We start from the raw sequence: 17120 nt of genomic DNA, 5'->3' as shown, positions 1-17120 counted from the left end.
CCACAAGAGGAGACTGTTTTTCTCCCTAATTTTACCCTGCCTCAATCATAAATTTAACTTCTTGTCTGTTACAATGGCACTGACTATTTCAGTCGAAAGCAAATGTGCCATCACCCGGATGCATGTATGTCACTCACAGCATGTCATGCAACATCATGCCCACCCACCCCCCAGCGCCACCACGTCCTGCTCTCTCACTCCTCTCTCTCTCTATCTCGAGATCCGCTGCTTTGGTTTGGACGGGGGAAATCCTTAACTGAATTGCGTCATAAATACGTCAATAAAGTCTCATTCACTGACGATCAGGTACCACGGTAGCCGCCATATTCGCATCTATGGCAGGGTAGCGGTGCTCTCGGCGAGCTTATGGTCCAGTCATCAGCATCGGCTATTCCCCGCACCGACCCCCCGATCCCATCCTGATCCCATCCCGCAGCCGCACAGCTTGCGTCTGATCATCAAAGCAGAACAGCCGGACTTCCACAGAGGGGAAGCCATGCAACGTGGAGCGGGGGTCTAGGCGGACTATGATGCCTTAGACTTAGAGAGGAATCCTGGCACAAGATGGAGGTAAACAGCATTAGTAGTGAGGTGAGTTGACAAATGCGTGTTTTGCATATTAATTTGCTTAACGCTGGTTTTGGTTTGTGCTGTCCCGTTAAGTTAGCTTGCCCTGCGAGGCTGGGTAGAGCTTAAATTCGCGTCACGACCTGCAGCGCACCGTGATGCATGCTAACACGCTAGCTAATGCTAACAGCTGGTTAGGTGTTTATTTTTGTTGCACTGCCCGGCTCTATTAGTTGGATAGCTGCTTGTCCGGGCTTTCTCCGCTGGTCAGTATTCCGCAGAGAGGGCGGGCTCTTTATCCTATGACAAATGTCCTCCTCTTGGCTTTTGTTGCTATTTACACTTCTCAAGAGGACTTTGCTTCATAGCTAGCTTAGCGTGTATAGCATTAGCACGTAGTTAGCTTGCTAGCTGACAGCTTGCAGGCTTGAAAGTTGGAGACAAGTTTCTTTTTTGTTCAGCCTCCACCGTCTAGTTAATGAAGAGCTGATAAGCGTCGTCTGGCAAAGGACTCATGTATCCATAATAAGGTAATCAAATATTTCAGTTACGTTAAATTTAGTCAAACTTAAACTCTAGCTGGGTAAAATTTGGTCAGACGTCTACACAACTGAGGGCTGGCTTGTCACAGTACAAGTGATGCTGTTATTAGCCATAACTTCAGTTTGTAAGCTACGTAGTAACTTATAATTTGATAAAACTATTCATCTACACAGCTGGTAGTGTATTAACTACATTAGTAAAGTGAAGTAATGAATATATATCACCACTAGATACAAACATACAGGCTCAAATACAACACCATGGAGCTCTTACTGGAATATAAACTAATGTATTAATCAAAGGCTAACTCACCACCTTCAGACCTTTAGTGAAACCAGTGATACTTTTAAAGACTTGTCAAAATGTTGTCTTGTGACAACTGTGGAAAGGTTCAGTGTTCTTTTGCACGGGCCCCATGGTGAGGTGTTTTTTAAAATTTTTTATTTGTGTGCAGCTAAACCAATCTGACATCCTAAACCTCTCCATCTCTGAGATTCTTTGCAGTCTTTCACACCTACAGTCCAAACTGTGTGTCTGACTGCCGTGACTGTTTTAAAGCCAGCAGAGAGCTGTTGCACCATACAATTCTGACCTGGTCTATTCTTTGTTGAACTGAACTCTCTTCTTGTTATACTTCTGGAGAACTGTGCCACTGGATTCTTTATATTTTTGCCAATCTGTTGAAGGACCTCAATTAATGTGAGCGGCATGGTAATACTGAACAATATACACTATTATGCTCTTATGCTCTTAATATTGGTCTTTGAAAAAATATTGTTTAATCTTTTTCCGCAAATAAGCACTTTAATCTAGTGTTCACTGAATGCTGCACGTTTGAAAGCTGCCAAGATAACAGAAGCACAGAAGTAAACATCAAGCTTAAGCACTTAAACTGGGCTTGCGGTGGTGCTGGCTGCATAATCTACTTTGTATAAGTTTTTAACTTTGAAGATGATGTTTAATCAAAGCCTTGTACGCCAGTATCAGTAGCTTGTGAGATGATGTTGTGTATGGCTGTCAGACATCTTTTCAAAAGGCTGAAAAAGACTCGCCTGGTTGTGCTGTGAGTGTAGGCTGCACTCTGTTACAAGCCACGATGAGCCACAGCAAAGGTGGGAGTGAAAATATATGTGTGAATTATGACACAAGCACTGCCCTGGCTTTGGCTTGCCTAGATGTTAATACTTCACAGATGCACCAAGGCTTACATTTTGATAATTGTCTGTGTTATGTCTTGCTTTGGAGTGTATATCTTGACTACTTTGAATGTTTATGTTTTTAATGTTATTATATCGCACTAAGATATCGGAAAGTGGTTTGTTGGCCTCTGTTCTGTGGATGTACATGAGTGTATGGTGGTGGCTCCACCCACTGAGTGGGCTTGCGTAGTGCTATGACTCATCCCCCCTCTTCAGAGGCTTGATGGAATTCAACGCACACAAACACACTGGACTGAATACATCATGCAGGCTGAGCTTCAGCACAGAACTGAAATGTGCAGACCTGGATAATGTTATAGTGGTCAGTTTATTGTCAGATTTACTTGAGATATCTGACATTCCTCTGCTGACAATATCATTACAGTGTTTGGCTATTTAAATAAACAGAAGAGAGCTATAAGACAGGTTCCTGAATGTGGCTCTGATTAGAACAAAGCATGCCTTTCTGTGGTCATTTAAAAAGCATCTTGCCATCGCTATCAGCCAATCCCCAAAAGAACCAGACCCTAGTTTGTCCTCAAGAGGCTGAATGCTGACTGCAGCCCTAGCAAACATCAGCCTCGCAGAGCCAGTCAGACATGTTGTTTTTGCCATGGCTGGGGATTAAGCTAGAATGCTAATAATGAGGGGCTTTATAGGGACAGGATGAGAGCTGGACAGCTGGACGGGCTTAAAGTATGGACTCCATACTGTTTGACAACAAACAGAGCTTCAGTTGGAGAAGTGAAAGCGCACTGTTATTGCATGTGACTCATCGATTTCATCTGTTGAATCTTCCATCATACATGTGGGCGTGCAGCAGCTGCAGTCATAGTCCTGCTCAGCTGAAAACAAGGATGAACAAGCTTTGTGGAAGTCTCTACTGTTGCCGACTCCTCTGAAATTTGTGGGTTTGACTGCAGGTCAATGGACATCAGATCATGGACGAGCCCATGGAGGAGGGAGAATCTTTCTCACACTGTGTAAGTAATGATTGGCTTGAGATCTGTGTATGTTTGCACACACCTGCAATATTGCGTGGTGGTCTCATACTGATACTGTTTGTGTAGGATGACGGGACATATAAGGAGATTCCTATCACCCACCATGTGAAAGAGGGCTGTGAGAAAGCTGATCCATCTCAGTTTGAACTGCTCAAAGTCCTCGGCCAGGGCTCTTTTGGCAAGGTGAGGAAACGCAGCACACACCAATCCAGTGTTTTCGTCAGTGCGATCGTAGGCGTTTGTATCTCTCTAAAATTTCTCTCGCTCTCTCAGGTATTTCTTGTCAGGAAGATTGTGGGTCCAGATGCTGGTCAGTTATATGCAATGAAAGTTCTAAAAAAGGCATCTTTGAAAGGTAACGCAACTTTGTTTTTGAATATACATCCACACAAAACACCACCGTGCCAGTCACCCACTGTGTTCCGTCCCAAGCGTTGAATTTCTCTCTCATGCTGTCCCCCTCCCTGTTTTATCTCTCCAGTCAGGGACAGAGTTCGCACTAAAATGGAAAGAGACATTTTAGTGGAAGTCAATCATCCCTTCATAGTGAAATTGCACTACGGTAAGAGAAACACTGGGATTTATGTAGTATGCAGATGATTTTTTATTTATATATATATATATATATATATAAAAGTGATATTATATGCAATCGTGCAGATTTGTTCGTCTTCATGTTCCAATCAGAAACATAATTGCTTACATCATGATATTTTGAGTGTTATTACACAGTTATCATCAGTTATTTACAGTTACTGAACAGGACTTAGCCCCACTTATTATATTTCAGTTTTTAACAGACAAGATCTCCACAATAGACATAAAAACAATGAAACAAGGGATCAAGCTAATGTCTACTTTTATTCTGATATCCTATCAGTATCATCAGTGTTAACATCAGCAAGCTGTAGCTGTTCTGAGTAGGTTACAGTGTTTACATGTACCAACTTGTAGCCCAAACATGTGAATATTATGTCAAATTAAGAATATTTTTTCGCTTGTGGATAAATGATTTGTTTCCTTGTCTTCTCAGCCTTTCAGACAGAAGGGAAACTGTATTTAATACTGGACTTTCTCAGGGGAGGGGATGTATTCACTCGCTTATCCAAAGAGGTAAGCTGACGTTCTGTTGCCTGACATCTCATTATACTTTTAGCTTATTTGTACCTTTTTCTGTCTGTTATTTTGTTCTCCCTGAAAAGAAAAGTACAGCTTGTTCCTTTCATTCAGGAATTTATTGGTCTTTTTTTACCCCAAGTGTTTTTAAACATATTTGTGAAAATCAGAACTAACATATGCATCAAAGTTCGTTTATAAACCCTCAGGAATAGTTCAAATGACAGCTACAAATGGAACAGGTGCAAATTTATCATGCAAGAGTATTTTATTTATTTTATAAGAGCGTAAGTACAGCCAAGTCATTTGTCTCTCCTGTTTTCTGTTTGCTTTTTATTCAAATTGTGACTTAAATTCCTCATGGAAACACGAGTGCTTCTCTTGGAATCCTTATTCGCTTTTGGATCATCAGTGGCTTGTCAGTTAGAGGCTCAGATCAGCTCTTTTCAAATGCTTTCAGGGAACTCAGACAATGTGTGATTGTTCTCTAGACAAACCTTGTGTTGAAAGCTTGTCTCAGAACCAAAGCGATAGCTGCTGGCAATGTCAAATCAACAGCTTGCTGAATCATGTAACCTATTTGAAATGTTGATATTGTGACAATAATAATATTCTGTTTTCTCTGTTTGTGGTAACTGAAGCTTCATACTGAAGTCATGTTTTTTTTTCCTTTTGCTGCTGAATTTCTCTTCTCTTCTGAGTTCAGAGAGTAAATGTGTCCAGTTCTTATCAGGTTATGTTTACAGAGGAAGATGTGAAATTCTACCTTGCAGAGCTGGCCCTGGCCCTCGACCACCTGCACAACCTGGGCATAGTTTACAGAGATCTCAAGCCAGAGAAGTATGAATCCTAGACCTCACCTCCACCTTTTGACCTTTCACACTCTAAGCCAGCACCACGCCCACGTCACCCCCTTATACAGAAAGAACCTGCACAGCTGTAGTTTGCTTTTGGTTCATTACAAACGTGTTCTCACAAGTATAAAACCACTCGTGATGTTTGTCTGTTTGGCTCTGACCATCATCACCTGCCATGTTTTCAAAACACCATGCTGTCCTCTGGTCTACTCATAACAACAGTAGGTAGAGCTGGTTAAAAGACATTACTTATTGTTTCTTACTGATGATAATTAACTTTTAAAATGTTAAATGTTTCTATCATTTTTTTATTTAGAGATTATTTTTGAATCTTCAAGACAATTATATTCAGCCCCCTCCTTTATCACACCGACTATGATGAAATAGTGAATGATTAAGATGAGTTTTATACTGTATGTGTGCAGTTTTCAAAGACCAAAAAGTAAAATTATCATGGCGTTATATGAATTCTGCCATAAGATAATTTACATATCACTTATATGTAAATGCTTACAATATAAATGTAGGTTTACAAGACGATATCAAGAGAAATTTAATTGTTTTTCAACAAATGTTAGCTGACAGGACTTACTTTGTACTTTGATTTCCACAAATTACTTTTCATTTCTTCATTGCTGAAGTCAAAGTTAAAAGTTGATTTGTTTGAGCCTTTGACTGTTCTTAAGACACAAAGATCAGGGCGTAAACACCTCCATTTACACCTTATCCCTCTACCTGTGCCTGCCAAGCCATATCTGCCGATAACTTCACTAAGCATGTACACACACATCCACACACATATCAGCTGTCACATTGTTCACTTTTGTCCACCTGAATGAGTCCACAGTCTTTGACCAGATGTGTTCCGTGTGGCTTTGAATCCAGTGCTCTGATCTGTCGAATTTTGTACTTGAAACTTTGAAAAATCCTCAACTCCAGAATAAGACCCAAATCCCTTCAGTGTTCAAATCTTAGAGCAGAGTTGATTCAAGTGGAAAACAAAGGAATGAGATGATTTAAATACTGCCACTGTAGTATTGCTAACTCATGTTTGAAACTCACCTCTGTGGAAACACTGTTTGTGTCTTTCAGCATCTTACTTGATGAAGCTGGACACATAAAGTTAACAGGTAAGTTTGTAACTAATGCATGCTAAATTACTGTAATACAAATGTAATGTTTGGCTTTTTTTATTCTAAAGTGTAACTGAATAGTTTGATGTATTTAATAACCTGTAATTAAACTGTCTCATATTAAATTTGTATTTTTGACATTAGATAATAGATTTTGACCCCTTTTCTGTCCTTAGACTGACTTTCCTCAGTAGCTATTTTTATGTGTCTTTTAAAAGAATAATTATTCTGGATGGTGTAATTACTGGATGAGGCTGTGACTGTTCAGTCAACTGTGTAACTCACCACATTGCTTTGCATTGCTGTTGTGAAGACTTTGGCTTGAGTAAAGAGTCAGTAGATGCTGATAAGAAGGCGTATTCCTTCTGTGGTACGGTGGAGTATATGGCCCCTGAGGTGGTCAACAGGAGAGGACACACACAGAGTGCAGACTGGTGGTCTCTGGGAGTACTTATGGTACACAAGTTCAAACAAATTTACACACACACTGGCTCATCTTTTTTTGCTTTGACATTAATATGAAGTGATTAGAAAACAGTCGTGTTGATTATCCTTTTCTTTCCCTGTGTATTTACAGTTTGAGATGCTAACAGGGACATTACCATTCCAAGGGAAAGACCGCAATGAGACCATGAATATGATTCTCAAGTGAGTCGATATGTACTGCATGATTGGGGCACTCCAAGCTTAAGGCTTAATATGTACATGAAGTGATGATTCCTTACAATCCATATTGACCTTTTGCTGTTCTCTCCTTCCCAGAGCTAAGTTGGGAATGCCCCAGTTCCTCAGTTTGGAAGCCCAGAGTTTGCTGAGAATGCTGTTTAAACGTAACCCTGCTAACAGACTAGGTAAGATACATTACAGCTGTGTGTGTGTGTGTGTGTGTGTGTGTGTGTGCGTGTGTGTGTGTGTGTGTGTGCGTGTGTGTGTGTGTGTGTGTGTGTACCTGTTAGCATGAAAGAAAATGTGGTGCGCTGATCCTCACATTGCACCACTCGCTTAGCTTGAGCTTGTTAACATGTTGGCATCCACTTAAATCACATGCTGAACACCACCGAGAGGAGAATGTGTGAATGTGTTGATCCTCTGAAAACAATGAAGACGAGCATGCCAGGTTAACTGAACCAGAGTGATCTGTGTCTATAGGGGCCGGGCCCGATGGAGTGGAGGAGATCAAACGCCACGCTTTCTTTTCCACCATCGACTGGAATGTGAGCACACACACACTCTCACACACGCCCACACACACCTCTCCCTCTCATTTCTCACAGACCGACACATACACGTACATGTAACTCTCCCAGCTTCTGTTGAGGATTCACACCTAGCAAACGGTTGGCTTGGTGACTTCTGGCCATCAGTCTTGGCCATGCCAGCTATGAGTGAGAGTGTGTGTGTGTGTGTGTGTGTGTGTGTGTGTGTGTGTGAGTGTGTGTGTGTCTGGGCAGAAGGCCAGCTCTCACTGTGCGTGCACTAATAGCCCTGTGTGAGTGTTTAAGAGCCAGCAGGATGCTATTGGCTGGACCGAGCTGTAGAGAGATTGGAGGGGGTTAATCTGGGAGGGGTCTTGGCTTCTCTTCCACACAAGTTCACACACTCCAAACAGCCTGTGGTGGGGTTTGCTTTCTAATATGTGTGTGTGTGTGTGTGTGTGTGTGTGTGTGTACCTGAATTTTCTTCAGAAACTGTACAGGAGAGAGCTCCAGCCCCCATTCAAGCCTGCAGCAGGAAAACCAGATGACACGTTCTGCTTCGACCCAGAGTTCACCGCTAAAACACCTAAAGGTAAATCAACACCTACACACACACAAACACACGCATACACACATGTTCTGTTCACATGTTCTTCAGCTTAAAAGCAACAGCCGCTCCTGCAGCCATGGAAACTGCAACTGAGCCCTGACTACAACTCCAAAGTTTAGTGGGTGTTTGTTTGTTCATCTGTCTATATTATGAATTATCTTTGTATATTTAGACTCCCCAGGTATCCCGCCCAGCGCTAACGCCCACCAGCTCTTCAAAGGCTTCAGTTTTGTTGCTCCAACCCCTATGGATGAGAACAAGAGCTCCCCACTGCTCAGCATACTCCCTATAGTTCAGGTGAACACGCATTATCTATACTTTGTATGTGCCCTCTATCACAATTTACACAGGTTAATTATTACCACATTAACTAACATACATTTTTTTCTCCTCATCTTTTGAATGAACTTAATTGCACATACTTAAAGTTAAAGATTAATTCCATTAATCTCAAATAGTCTTCATGTTTTTGCCCTTTTGCAACATGATGCTGATTAGAAATGTCAACCGCTTTATTGTGGAGTTTTACTCACTGTTGAAAGTGAGTTAACACTGTAGTTAGCACATCTGTAAATGTGAATGAACAATTATCACAACATTATAACTTTAATAATCCCTTTAGTGCTTTTCTAGCAGTGCTGAAACACATCCCTTCTGAGTCGACTGGTTGCTAACGTTCTGAAGAATCAGTAGATTTTCTTTTGTTTTGACAATATTCACAGCATCACTGCAAAACTAAAGTCTAGTTCTGTACAGTGAAGTGAGAATGGGATCAGGAATTTAGAGAAGTTTATGTGCAAAATTATCCAGAATTATCCTTTTAATGGTTGTTGTGTTCCACTGCAGACTGACACCACACAAACTGTCCTCTACAAACACTCAGTACAAACACACATTCTCAAGTTGCTTTAAGAACAGAATTTTCTGCTGTGGTGCAATATGTGAATAGGGAGCCATATCTGTAATGACAGTTTGATTGCTGATTATGTATTAACATTATCACTTTAATTCCACTCCGGTATATTTGTGAGTGTGTGTTAAAACAAGCGGATGTGGGATCTCTGACGTACAACACACTTTGTTGACCTGTATGGACCAGCCAAGGATTGTTGTGGCATGTGGTAAATTATGTCACATGAGAATAATGTTGAGACATGGTTGGAGAAGGACAGAAGTGTCTGTCTTTAATGAAACACACTGTAATGCATTTTATTAATGGAAAAGTAACAGTTCAAATCTGGTTGTTTCCAGATGCACGGGGGCTCAGCCAAGTTCTCTGATCTGTACGAGCTGCAGGAAGACATAGGTGTCGGCTCTTACTCCATTTGTAAACGCTGTGTACACCGAGTCTCTGCCATGGACTATGCTGTGAAGGTAACCAGATACAAAAACAATTGTAATTATTGGTTTAATTAATTTTAATTGTAAATTAAAACCTTCTCAACATCCAGTGTTGGAGCATCAATAACAAAGTTAAGCCAGCAGTTCTTTTTTTTTTTTTTTTTTTTTTTTTTTTTATCTTTCTGTCCTGCTTCACACACACACAGTTACATGCAGTTGCACCCTTTTAAAGACCCAGTAAATGTATGATGTGGTCTAATGAAGGTTAAAATACTGTGCATTTATAATATAAGACTTTTTTTCAACTATATGATTAGTTTCAATAACTTTCAATGTCAGACTCTGACTGAAATGAGCCGTATCCTCGTTTGTTTGAGGTTCAAACACTTACATTTTGTGAAGCACCAAGTCAGTAAAATTTGAGCTTTCAGAAAATTGAGAGAATCCCAGTTGTAGTTAAGACTTTGATGTAGACGTGAACACTGCTTACAAGTCGGAAACTGGTAATTAGACAAACGCTGATTTGACATGAAAGCGCGGTAAATTGCTTTGCTCAAAAGCACATCAGCAGAGGATAATAAGGAATGAGCAAGCACACTGCTGCCCTACATGTAAGACATCTAATCTCCCTAACTGTTATACATATTACGTATGTTGTTAATGTCGTATCAAACAATACTCGCAATGCAACTGAGTAACTTTGTTACCACTACACTCTATATATTATTTCAGCTTTAACAAAGCACCATGACTTTTTTTTTCTTAGGGAACTGAATCACTAACTGAATTAAATTTGATGGTTAAAGTGAGGATGTGCAGTTTTCATGTATTACTGTCTCTAGAATGTGGGTTCATATAGGAGGTTTCTAAACCTTGGTGTATGTGAAACTGCTGGAAATGAAGTGCTCATGTTGAATGTGATTAGTGATACTGATACACCAGGAGAGGGCAGCACAAGTTCACCTTCTGAGCCCATATTTCAGCAACATCTCCAAACTTTGTTAGGGCAATGAGTTGCTGTAAATAAATATCTGAGATTGTTTAGATTTTTAAATACACAGTAGGATGATTTTTTGTTTGACTCAGTCAGTACATCAACTACTGTTATCTGTGTTTCCACTTGCTGCAGATTATAGACAAAAGTAAGAGGGACCCCTCTGAAGAGATCGAGATCCTGATGCGATACGGACAGCATCCCAACATCATCACTCTGAAAGACGTCAGTAACATTTGTGTGAGCTTTCAAAAATAAGGCATGAAGGAGTTTGTCAACATAGTGACAGGTTGCCTTTGTATCTGTGTGTCAGGTGTATGATGAGGGCAGGTATGTTTACGTGGTGACGGAGCTGATGAAGGGAGGAGAGCTGCTGGATAAGATCCTCAGGCAGAAGTTTTTCTCAGAGAGAGAGGCCAGTGCCGTGCTCTACACCATCACCAAGACTGTTGACTACCTCCACTGCCAAGGGGTGAGGAAACACTTCTGCACAAGTACAAGCAAAAGCGAAATTCAAAGATCCCTTTTCTTAATATTTTCTTGTTCTTCTCCACAGGTGGTACACCGAGACCTGAAGCCCAGTAACATCCTGTATATGGATGACTCGGGGAATCCTGACTCTATCAGGATCTGTGACTTTGGATTCGCCAAGCAGCTTCGGGGGGGCAACGGCCTCCTCCTCACCCCCTGTTACACCGCCAACTTTGTGGCACCAGAGGTGAGAGAGGAAAAATGATAGAAACCAAAAGTAAACAAGAGGTTGTCACGTGGAAGATACAATTCAGAGATGGAAAAAGATATACAACAGCACAAAGGACAAGTCCCTGATGGTGCGTCTTTCTTTGTTTGTGTGTGTCTAGGTACTAATGCGTCAAGGTTATGATGCAGCCTGTGATATATGGAGTCTTGGAGTTCTACTGTATACAATGCTGGCAGGGTAAGGCTGCACTCAGAAGCAACTGATGGGTAATTTGGCTTAAGTGTGGGTGGGAATGATTAATCGTGAAGTTTCCAAATTTCTTAGTCAGTCTGATGCCTTGCAAAGATGGAGCTCAAAATAGGGGTGACACATTAGTGCTCTTGTTACTTACTTCTCTTGTGCTGTTGATGTTATTATGGACATTTAGCCTTCACAGACTGCAGTGGATGAAACTTTCCCCACCCCCCTCCCACTACAATTTCCGATAGTTGTATTCATGAATGTGATTGATGTGATTATGTGTTTCTCTAACCTCTCCTTTTACCTCCCCGTCAGGTACACGCCGTTTGCTAATGGGCCAAACGACACACCTGAGGAGATTCTACTCCGAATAGGTTCTGGAAAGTTCTCTTTGACAGGTGGTAACTGGGATACTGTATCAGACACCTCAAAGGTACACACACAGACACTGTCGCCTCACACTGGTGGTGCGTGTTTGAAGTGAATTTTCAAAGTCTAATACTAATTAATTAATTTTTATGAAGAACTTTGCACACTTGTTTTTGAAAGTGCTTCATAAACTGGATGGATGTTGTAAAACTGAACAGATGATTGAACAACAAAGATACGTGTGTGTGTTGAGACACATTCAGTTACCAATGAAAAATGAGCATTCCTGTCTATAGAACCACATTAAATAAATAAACCATTGTAGTTTATATAGTTTACAGACCTTTATACTTTGTGTTTTGTATGTTCCAGGACCTGCTGTCCCATATGCTCCATGTGGACCCTCACCAGCGATACACAGCAGAGCAGGTTCTAAAGCATTCCTGGATCACCTGCAGAGATGCGCTCCCACACTTCCAGCTCACGCGCCATGATGCACCACACCTCGTCAAGGTAAGCGTATATCCCGCTAACTTACAGACTGAAACACGCAGAACCATTTGTTACCATGTGGGAGAATTTAAAGGTTAGTAGCACCTCGATGCATGTGCTGGCCTTAAGGGCAATGATACTTTACTCTGCGTTTCTCAGCTTAGATGTAAACCATCCCACACACCAGAAGAGGGTCAAAACGCCTCTACCTGATGACATACCCTGTCAGTGTCTGTGTAATGATTCATCCACCTCTGATCTCAGCTATTACTAAGACCAGACTCAACACAGCAGATGTGTCCATTCTTTTCTCTTATCTTGCTGCTTGACCTGGTCAGATGCTTCCTTCAAATCAAACTCATGAGGTCATTATTTTCAACATGGGAAGACGAGCACCTAATAACCTTAAAGTTCAAGTAGTTTAAGTAGTGGGAACACTGTTGCTGGGCAACTGACACCAAAAATGGGCGTTGGATTGTTCACTTTTTAAAAATGGTGACTCATTTTCGTTTGTGTGCGTATGTGCTGTTTTTATTTGTTGTTATATTCCAACATGGAAAGAGGAAGAGTTCATGACAAAACTACATCAAAAAAAGAAAGGACAATTCAATTGGAGCCAATATAAAAACATAAGCACACATCACATTAACATACCTTTCCACTTATAAAGCCACGTTACATTCTGGTGTTTTCTCCCAGACAGTTATTCTCAGCCCCCCTCCAGAGAGAGAGATTGTCTAGGGAGCATCCGTTACCGATTGCTTGTACCACCCAAGTTGACCTCTCTTTATCTCTGGGAGCTGCAGCTGTATACAGAGGCACTGTCAAACTGCTGAACCCTTCACCGAGTCATGCAGAGAGAGGTCAGCCACCCTGCACGGGAATCTGCTTCTATCTCTGATCTTGTTCTTTCAGATACAACCCAAAGCCTGTGATCATAGGTGAAGGTTGGAATAAAGATCAACAGTAAATTGAGAGCTTCAGTTTGTGACTCAGTTCCCTCTTCACCACCTTTAACAACCTGAGTCTCAAATCTTCCTTGGTGCCATTATATAGGTCTATCCATGTACATGTTCTGTATAGATGTTTATTCATGTACCGTACCAGCTGACAGGGCAGACTCCTGTCTTAATTCTGGCTTTGGTTAACCATAACCAGTCATAGAAATACCTTGATTGTTCAAGGCAGAGATTCAGCTAGAGATTAGAAAAGATCTTGGCCCACACCACACGTTCCTGTAGAGTTCTCCTGCAGTGAAAAACCTGTTCCACCTCACCCACACACTCCTCTGTTATTTCTGAGGCCTGGCAGCAAGAGGAATGTCACTATCAAGTCTATGGAACAATTTTAATGCCTGTGTTGTGACATTGCACGTTTCCAGGGGATAGGATGACCCTGGTCGGGAACAGTGTTCAGTTCTTACATCTAAGAAAAGCTCTATTGATAGTTGTGGGTTTATTAAAAGATTTTCAGCATCCAGAAAGGTCGATGGTTCAGTGGACTCGCACTGGTTCCATTAAACTTTACTTTTCGATCAGCAAAACAATGACTGTAGATTGTTTTTCCACTCTTCAGTCCCAATTTTAGCGTTGATGAGTGTTGACTCACTCTTAGTCATGAATCCCTCTTCTGTCAGCAATCTATTCCTGCTCTTCTCCCCTCTCCCACATGTGAGTCAAGACCTGACAAATGGTTTATACTGAAGTGCCCCCCTGGACACCTCTGCTGTCATGAGGTGTTATTTGCGCACATGTGGCGTCTTTGTTAGTCTCTTCCTGGAAGTCCCATCAATGTGGCACCTTATCTGTCGAGACTTCTACTGACTACGTCAAGCATGTATCTTTGTATTTTTTTTTTTTTTTTAATAGACATTTATGCCTTTTTATTAGACCATGAGGAGATGACAGGAAATGTGTGGAGAGAGAGATGTTGCGATTACACGATCGGCCTCTTAAGCCCCACACCACTAGGATGCCTCCAGAGCATGTATCTTATTAATTGTAACTGAACCTCTTTGAACTTGACGGCCTGCAATGTTGCCTTTAGTCGTTGCTTGGAAGTTTGATTATGTAAGAAATGTTTCTGCTTTTTAAGTTGTATCTGCACTTGTTCAAAGCCCTTCACTGTGATGAGTCTTAATGCTGCTCCCACTCTGCAGATTTAAAAAAAAAAAAATAATGCATGACATGTTTCGGATTCATCTCTAGATAGGTGGGTGGTTCTAGCATAAACAAATGTAACATAAAACAGTGTTGAATGAGCTGGACTTTGAAGTAACTCACCCAGAATCTGTTTAACCCATCAAGTAGAACTGGAACAATTAGTTGATTAATTGACTGAATTGACTGTCAATCAACAGAAAATCGCAGCTATAGATCAGTCGCTTTGAGTCATTTTCAAGCCAAATGCTGAATATCTTCTGGTTCCAGCCCCTCAGATATGGTTTGAAGATTTACTGCTTTTTTTTGTGTCACTATACTGAATATATTTGAGATTTGTACTGTTGGTCACACAAAGCATAAAAATTTGAATATGTTACCTGGGGCTTTGGAAAATTTGATTGACATGTTTCTCTATTTTCTTCTATTTATTTGAGGAAATAATCAGTAAATTAGTCACAAATTAAATTAATTGTCAGTTGCACCACAGATTTGTTCATTAGCATGAGCTGATCTGCCTCCCGCTAAACAGGCACATCAACAAGCCGGTAATGTAGAGATATTGTAGTTGGAGAGCTATATCTATTTTAAGGAAATATTATTTCTAGGAGAGAATATTTCTGAATTAATTATCAACTATCAACCTGCATGTAGTCTGAGGTCCTCAGACAGAAACTTGTTGGTAGTTTTACAGTTTTTCACATATTCTTACATTGCTTATTTGTGTCTCTGTCTCACTTTATTTATTTATTTTAGAGTAATTGGTCTGCATGCGTTTGTTGTTGTTTTTGTTATTTTCTCCTTGTGAAGCAATTGGTAATCTCGGATTTTAATAAGTGCTATATAAATAGACTTTATTATTATTACTATCATTAAAAGTTAAATCCAAGTGTCCGTGTTGTCGTCATTTTCCAGGGAGCCATGGCGGCCACCTATTCAGCGCTAAGCCAGAAAACAAGTCAGCCGGTGTTGGAGCCCGTGGCAGCGTCCAGTCTAGCGCAGAGACGCAGCATGAAGAAGCTCACATCGACAGACATGTAGACACACACACACACACACACACACACACACACACACACACACACACACCACTCATCCTCCAGTTTTGACCTCACTCTCAGTCGGACTCTCATACGCAAACGCAGATGCGTGCGCACTCACACAGACCGAAGTCCTGGCCAGTCAGACCTACTGTCTCCCTTTTTAACCTATTTATTTGACACACCCGACATATGCACTCACACCCACCTGACATGCACGCACACACTGGACGAGGTTGCATTGTGAAGAAGTCAGCTGAAGAGGAAGAGGGGAAACTCACATATCTGTTACTGCTGGGGAGACAGACTTGTATTTATTTCCACAGCTTTCATATGCACTTGCCCTCCTCGCCTTTCATTCTTTCTTCCTCGTGTGGGGAAGAAACGCACCAGCTGATGTTCTCCTTCACTGTGATTGGCTGATTCAAAGCTGCTTCGGTAAACTGTGCCCCCCCACTGCTCTTCATCTGTGCTCTGCCATCCTCTTCCTCCTCCTCAGTTCTCTCTCCTTCCCTTGTTTGCTTTTGCTCTCTTAACTTCTTTTCTTTAAAGTGAAGTTATGGTTTATGTGTGAGAGTGTTGGACGATAATATTGACTGAGAGACACTGTAAGACTGTTTGCGCTGAAAAATAAAAAGATATGATTCTGCTTGTGGCAGATTAAAACGTCCCTCAGGATCAATATCATCTGCCAGCACTTTTGGTAACATAAATGCATGTATGGACACAACCTGTATTTCTTTTCCCCTAAAATTCACCATCTGACTCACGTTACTTTGTGATGCTAACAATGTATCAAAAGAGGTAAAATAAGCTGCAGATGGACAAAAGCTATGTCTATAGTTCGAAGGTGAAACAATGTGGTAACGATTCTAGTTTGCGAAAAATATATAAATATAAATATATATATCTATATATAGATATATAGATATATCTATATATATATATGTAAAATGAAGATTATGAAGATGAAGAGCATGTGGGGGAGCTGTGGGGATTTCTCTGGGGGGGACGGGACGCACCCCGTCAAACCAGAGAGGCTGAAATAAAAAAAATAAATAAATAAAAAAAAATTTCCATGGATATCTCTTCAAAAAGACATTGTGGAAATTGTATGATATTGTATTTATTTCATTTGATTTTTAAGATTCTATTTTTCTTTCAAGTTCTGTATATATTGACATTAAAGATCATTATTGACATGCATTGACTGGTCTGCGCTGGTTTGTTCTGCCAAAAATACACCTCAGACTTCTGTCCGTCATTCATGATAAATTGAAAATGCTAATTTAAGATGACAACAAGGCAACAGGCAACTTTTGCAGAATAATTAGAGCCTGACCATTAGTTAAACATCTTATGTTATGTTACTGGATAACACAGGGTGTCTATCCATTTTTGTGGAGGTAGGGTGTGGTATCTCTGTTTTACTTTCTAAAAGAGAAAAACTTTGAAATGTTTCTGACTTACATTGTCAAGTATCTTATGGATGAATGCTAATGTTAGCTGGTTTCTAACTTTATCCAGTTTATACATTTAGCTAGCTATCTGAGGTTAGCT

The 17120-nt window shown here is 40.8% G+C and overlaps 1 protein-coding gene across 3 annotated transcripts; it reads left to right on the top strand.

Annotated features, from left to right (window-relative positions):
* The first annotated feature begins 223 nt into the window (after positions 1-223).
* rps6kal (ribosomal protein S6 kinase a, like) lies at positions 224-16766 on the top strand. Of its 3 annotated transcripts, none has more exons than XM_023395974.2 (22): positions 224-591; positions 3233-3292; positions 3380-3496; positions 3587-3668; positions 3795-3875; positions 4347-4426; positions 5163-5269; positions 6379-6416; positions 6733-6875; positions 6997-7067; positions 7182-7270; positions 7569-7633; positions 8105-8207; positions 8398-8522; positions 9477-9599; positions 10696-10785; positions 10874-11032; positions 11117-11278; positions 11421-11497; positions 11816-11933; positions 12242-12382; positions 15436-16766. In XM_023395974.2, exons 1-22 carry the CDS (start codon positions 565-567, stop codon positions 15559-15561), a joined length of 2184 nt encoding a protein of 727 aa, XP_023251742.1. In that variant the 5' UTR covers positions 224-564; the 3' UTR covers positions 15562-16766. The 3 variants fall into 3 exon arrangements, with proteins under 3 accessions (XP_023251742.1, XP_087027126.1, XP_023251743.1); XM_087171000.1 differs by lacking the exon at positions 224-591 and adding an exon at positions 685-1097 and having other exon boundaries at positions 3130-3292; XM_023395975.2 differs by lacking the exon at positions 224-591 and adding an exon at positions 686-1097.
* The last annotated feature ends 354 nt before the right edge of the window (positions 16767-17120 follow it).

Source organism: Seriola lalandi, unplaced genomic scaffold (assembly GCF_002814215.2).
Source record: "Seriola lalandi dorsalis isolate HSWRI2012SDOR001 ecotype SW California unplaced genomic scaffold, Sedor1 jcf7180002054971, whole genome shotgun sequence".
NCBI lineage: Eukaryota > Metazoa > Chordata > Actinopteri > Carangiformes > Carangidae > Seriola > Seriola lalandi.
The sequence above is the reverse complement of the archived record's forward strand: the minus strand, read 5'-3'. Positions and strand labels throughout refer to the sequence as shown.

Excerpts from the sequence above, each read along its gene's own strand:
- rps6kal (XM_023395974.2), top strand. The coding sequence starts at position 565 with ATGGAGGTAAACAGCATTAGTAGTGAG. Across the intron at positions 5,270-6,378 it reads AGAGATCTCAAGCCAGAGAA|CATCTTACTTGATGAAGCTG; the intron begins GTATGAATCCTA and ends TGTGTCTTTCAG. Across the intron at positions 6,876-6,996 it reads GGTCTCTGGGAGTACTTATG|TTTGAGATGCTAACAGGGAC; the intron begins GTACACAAGTTC and ends GTGTATTTACAG.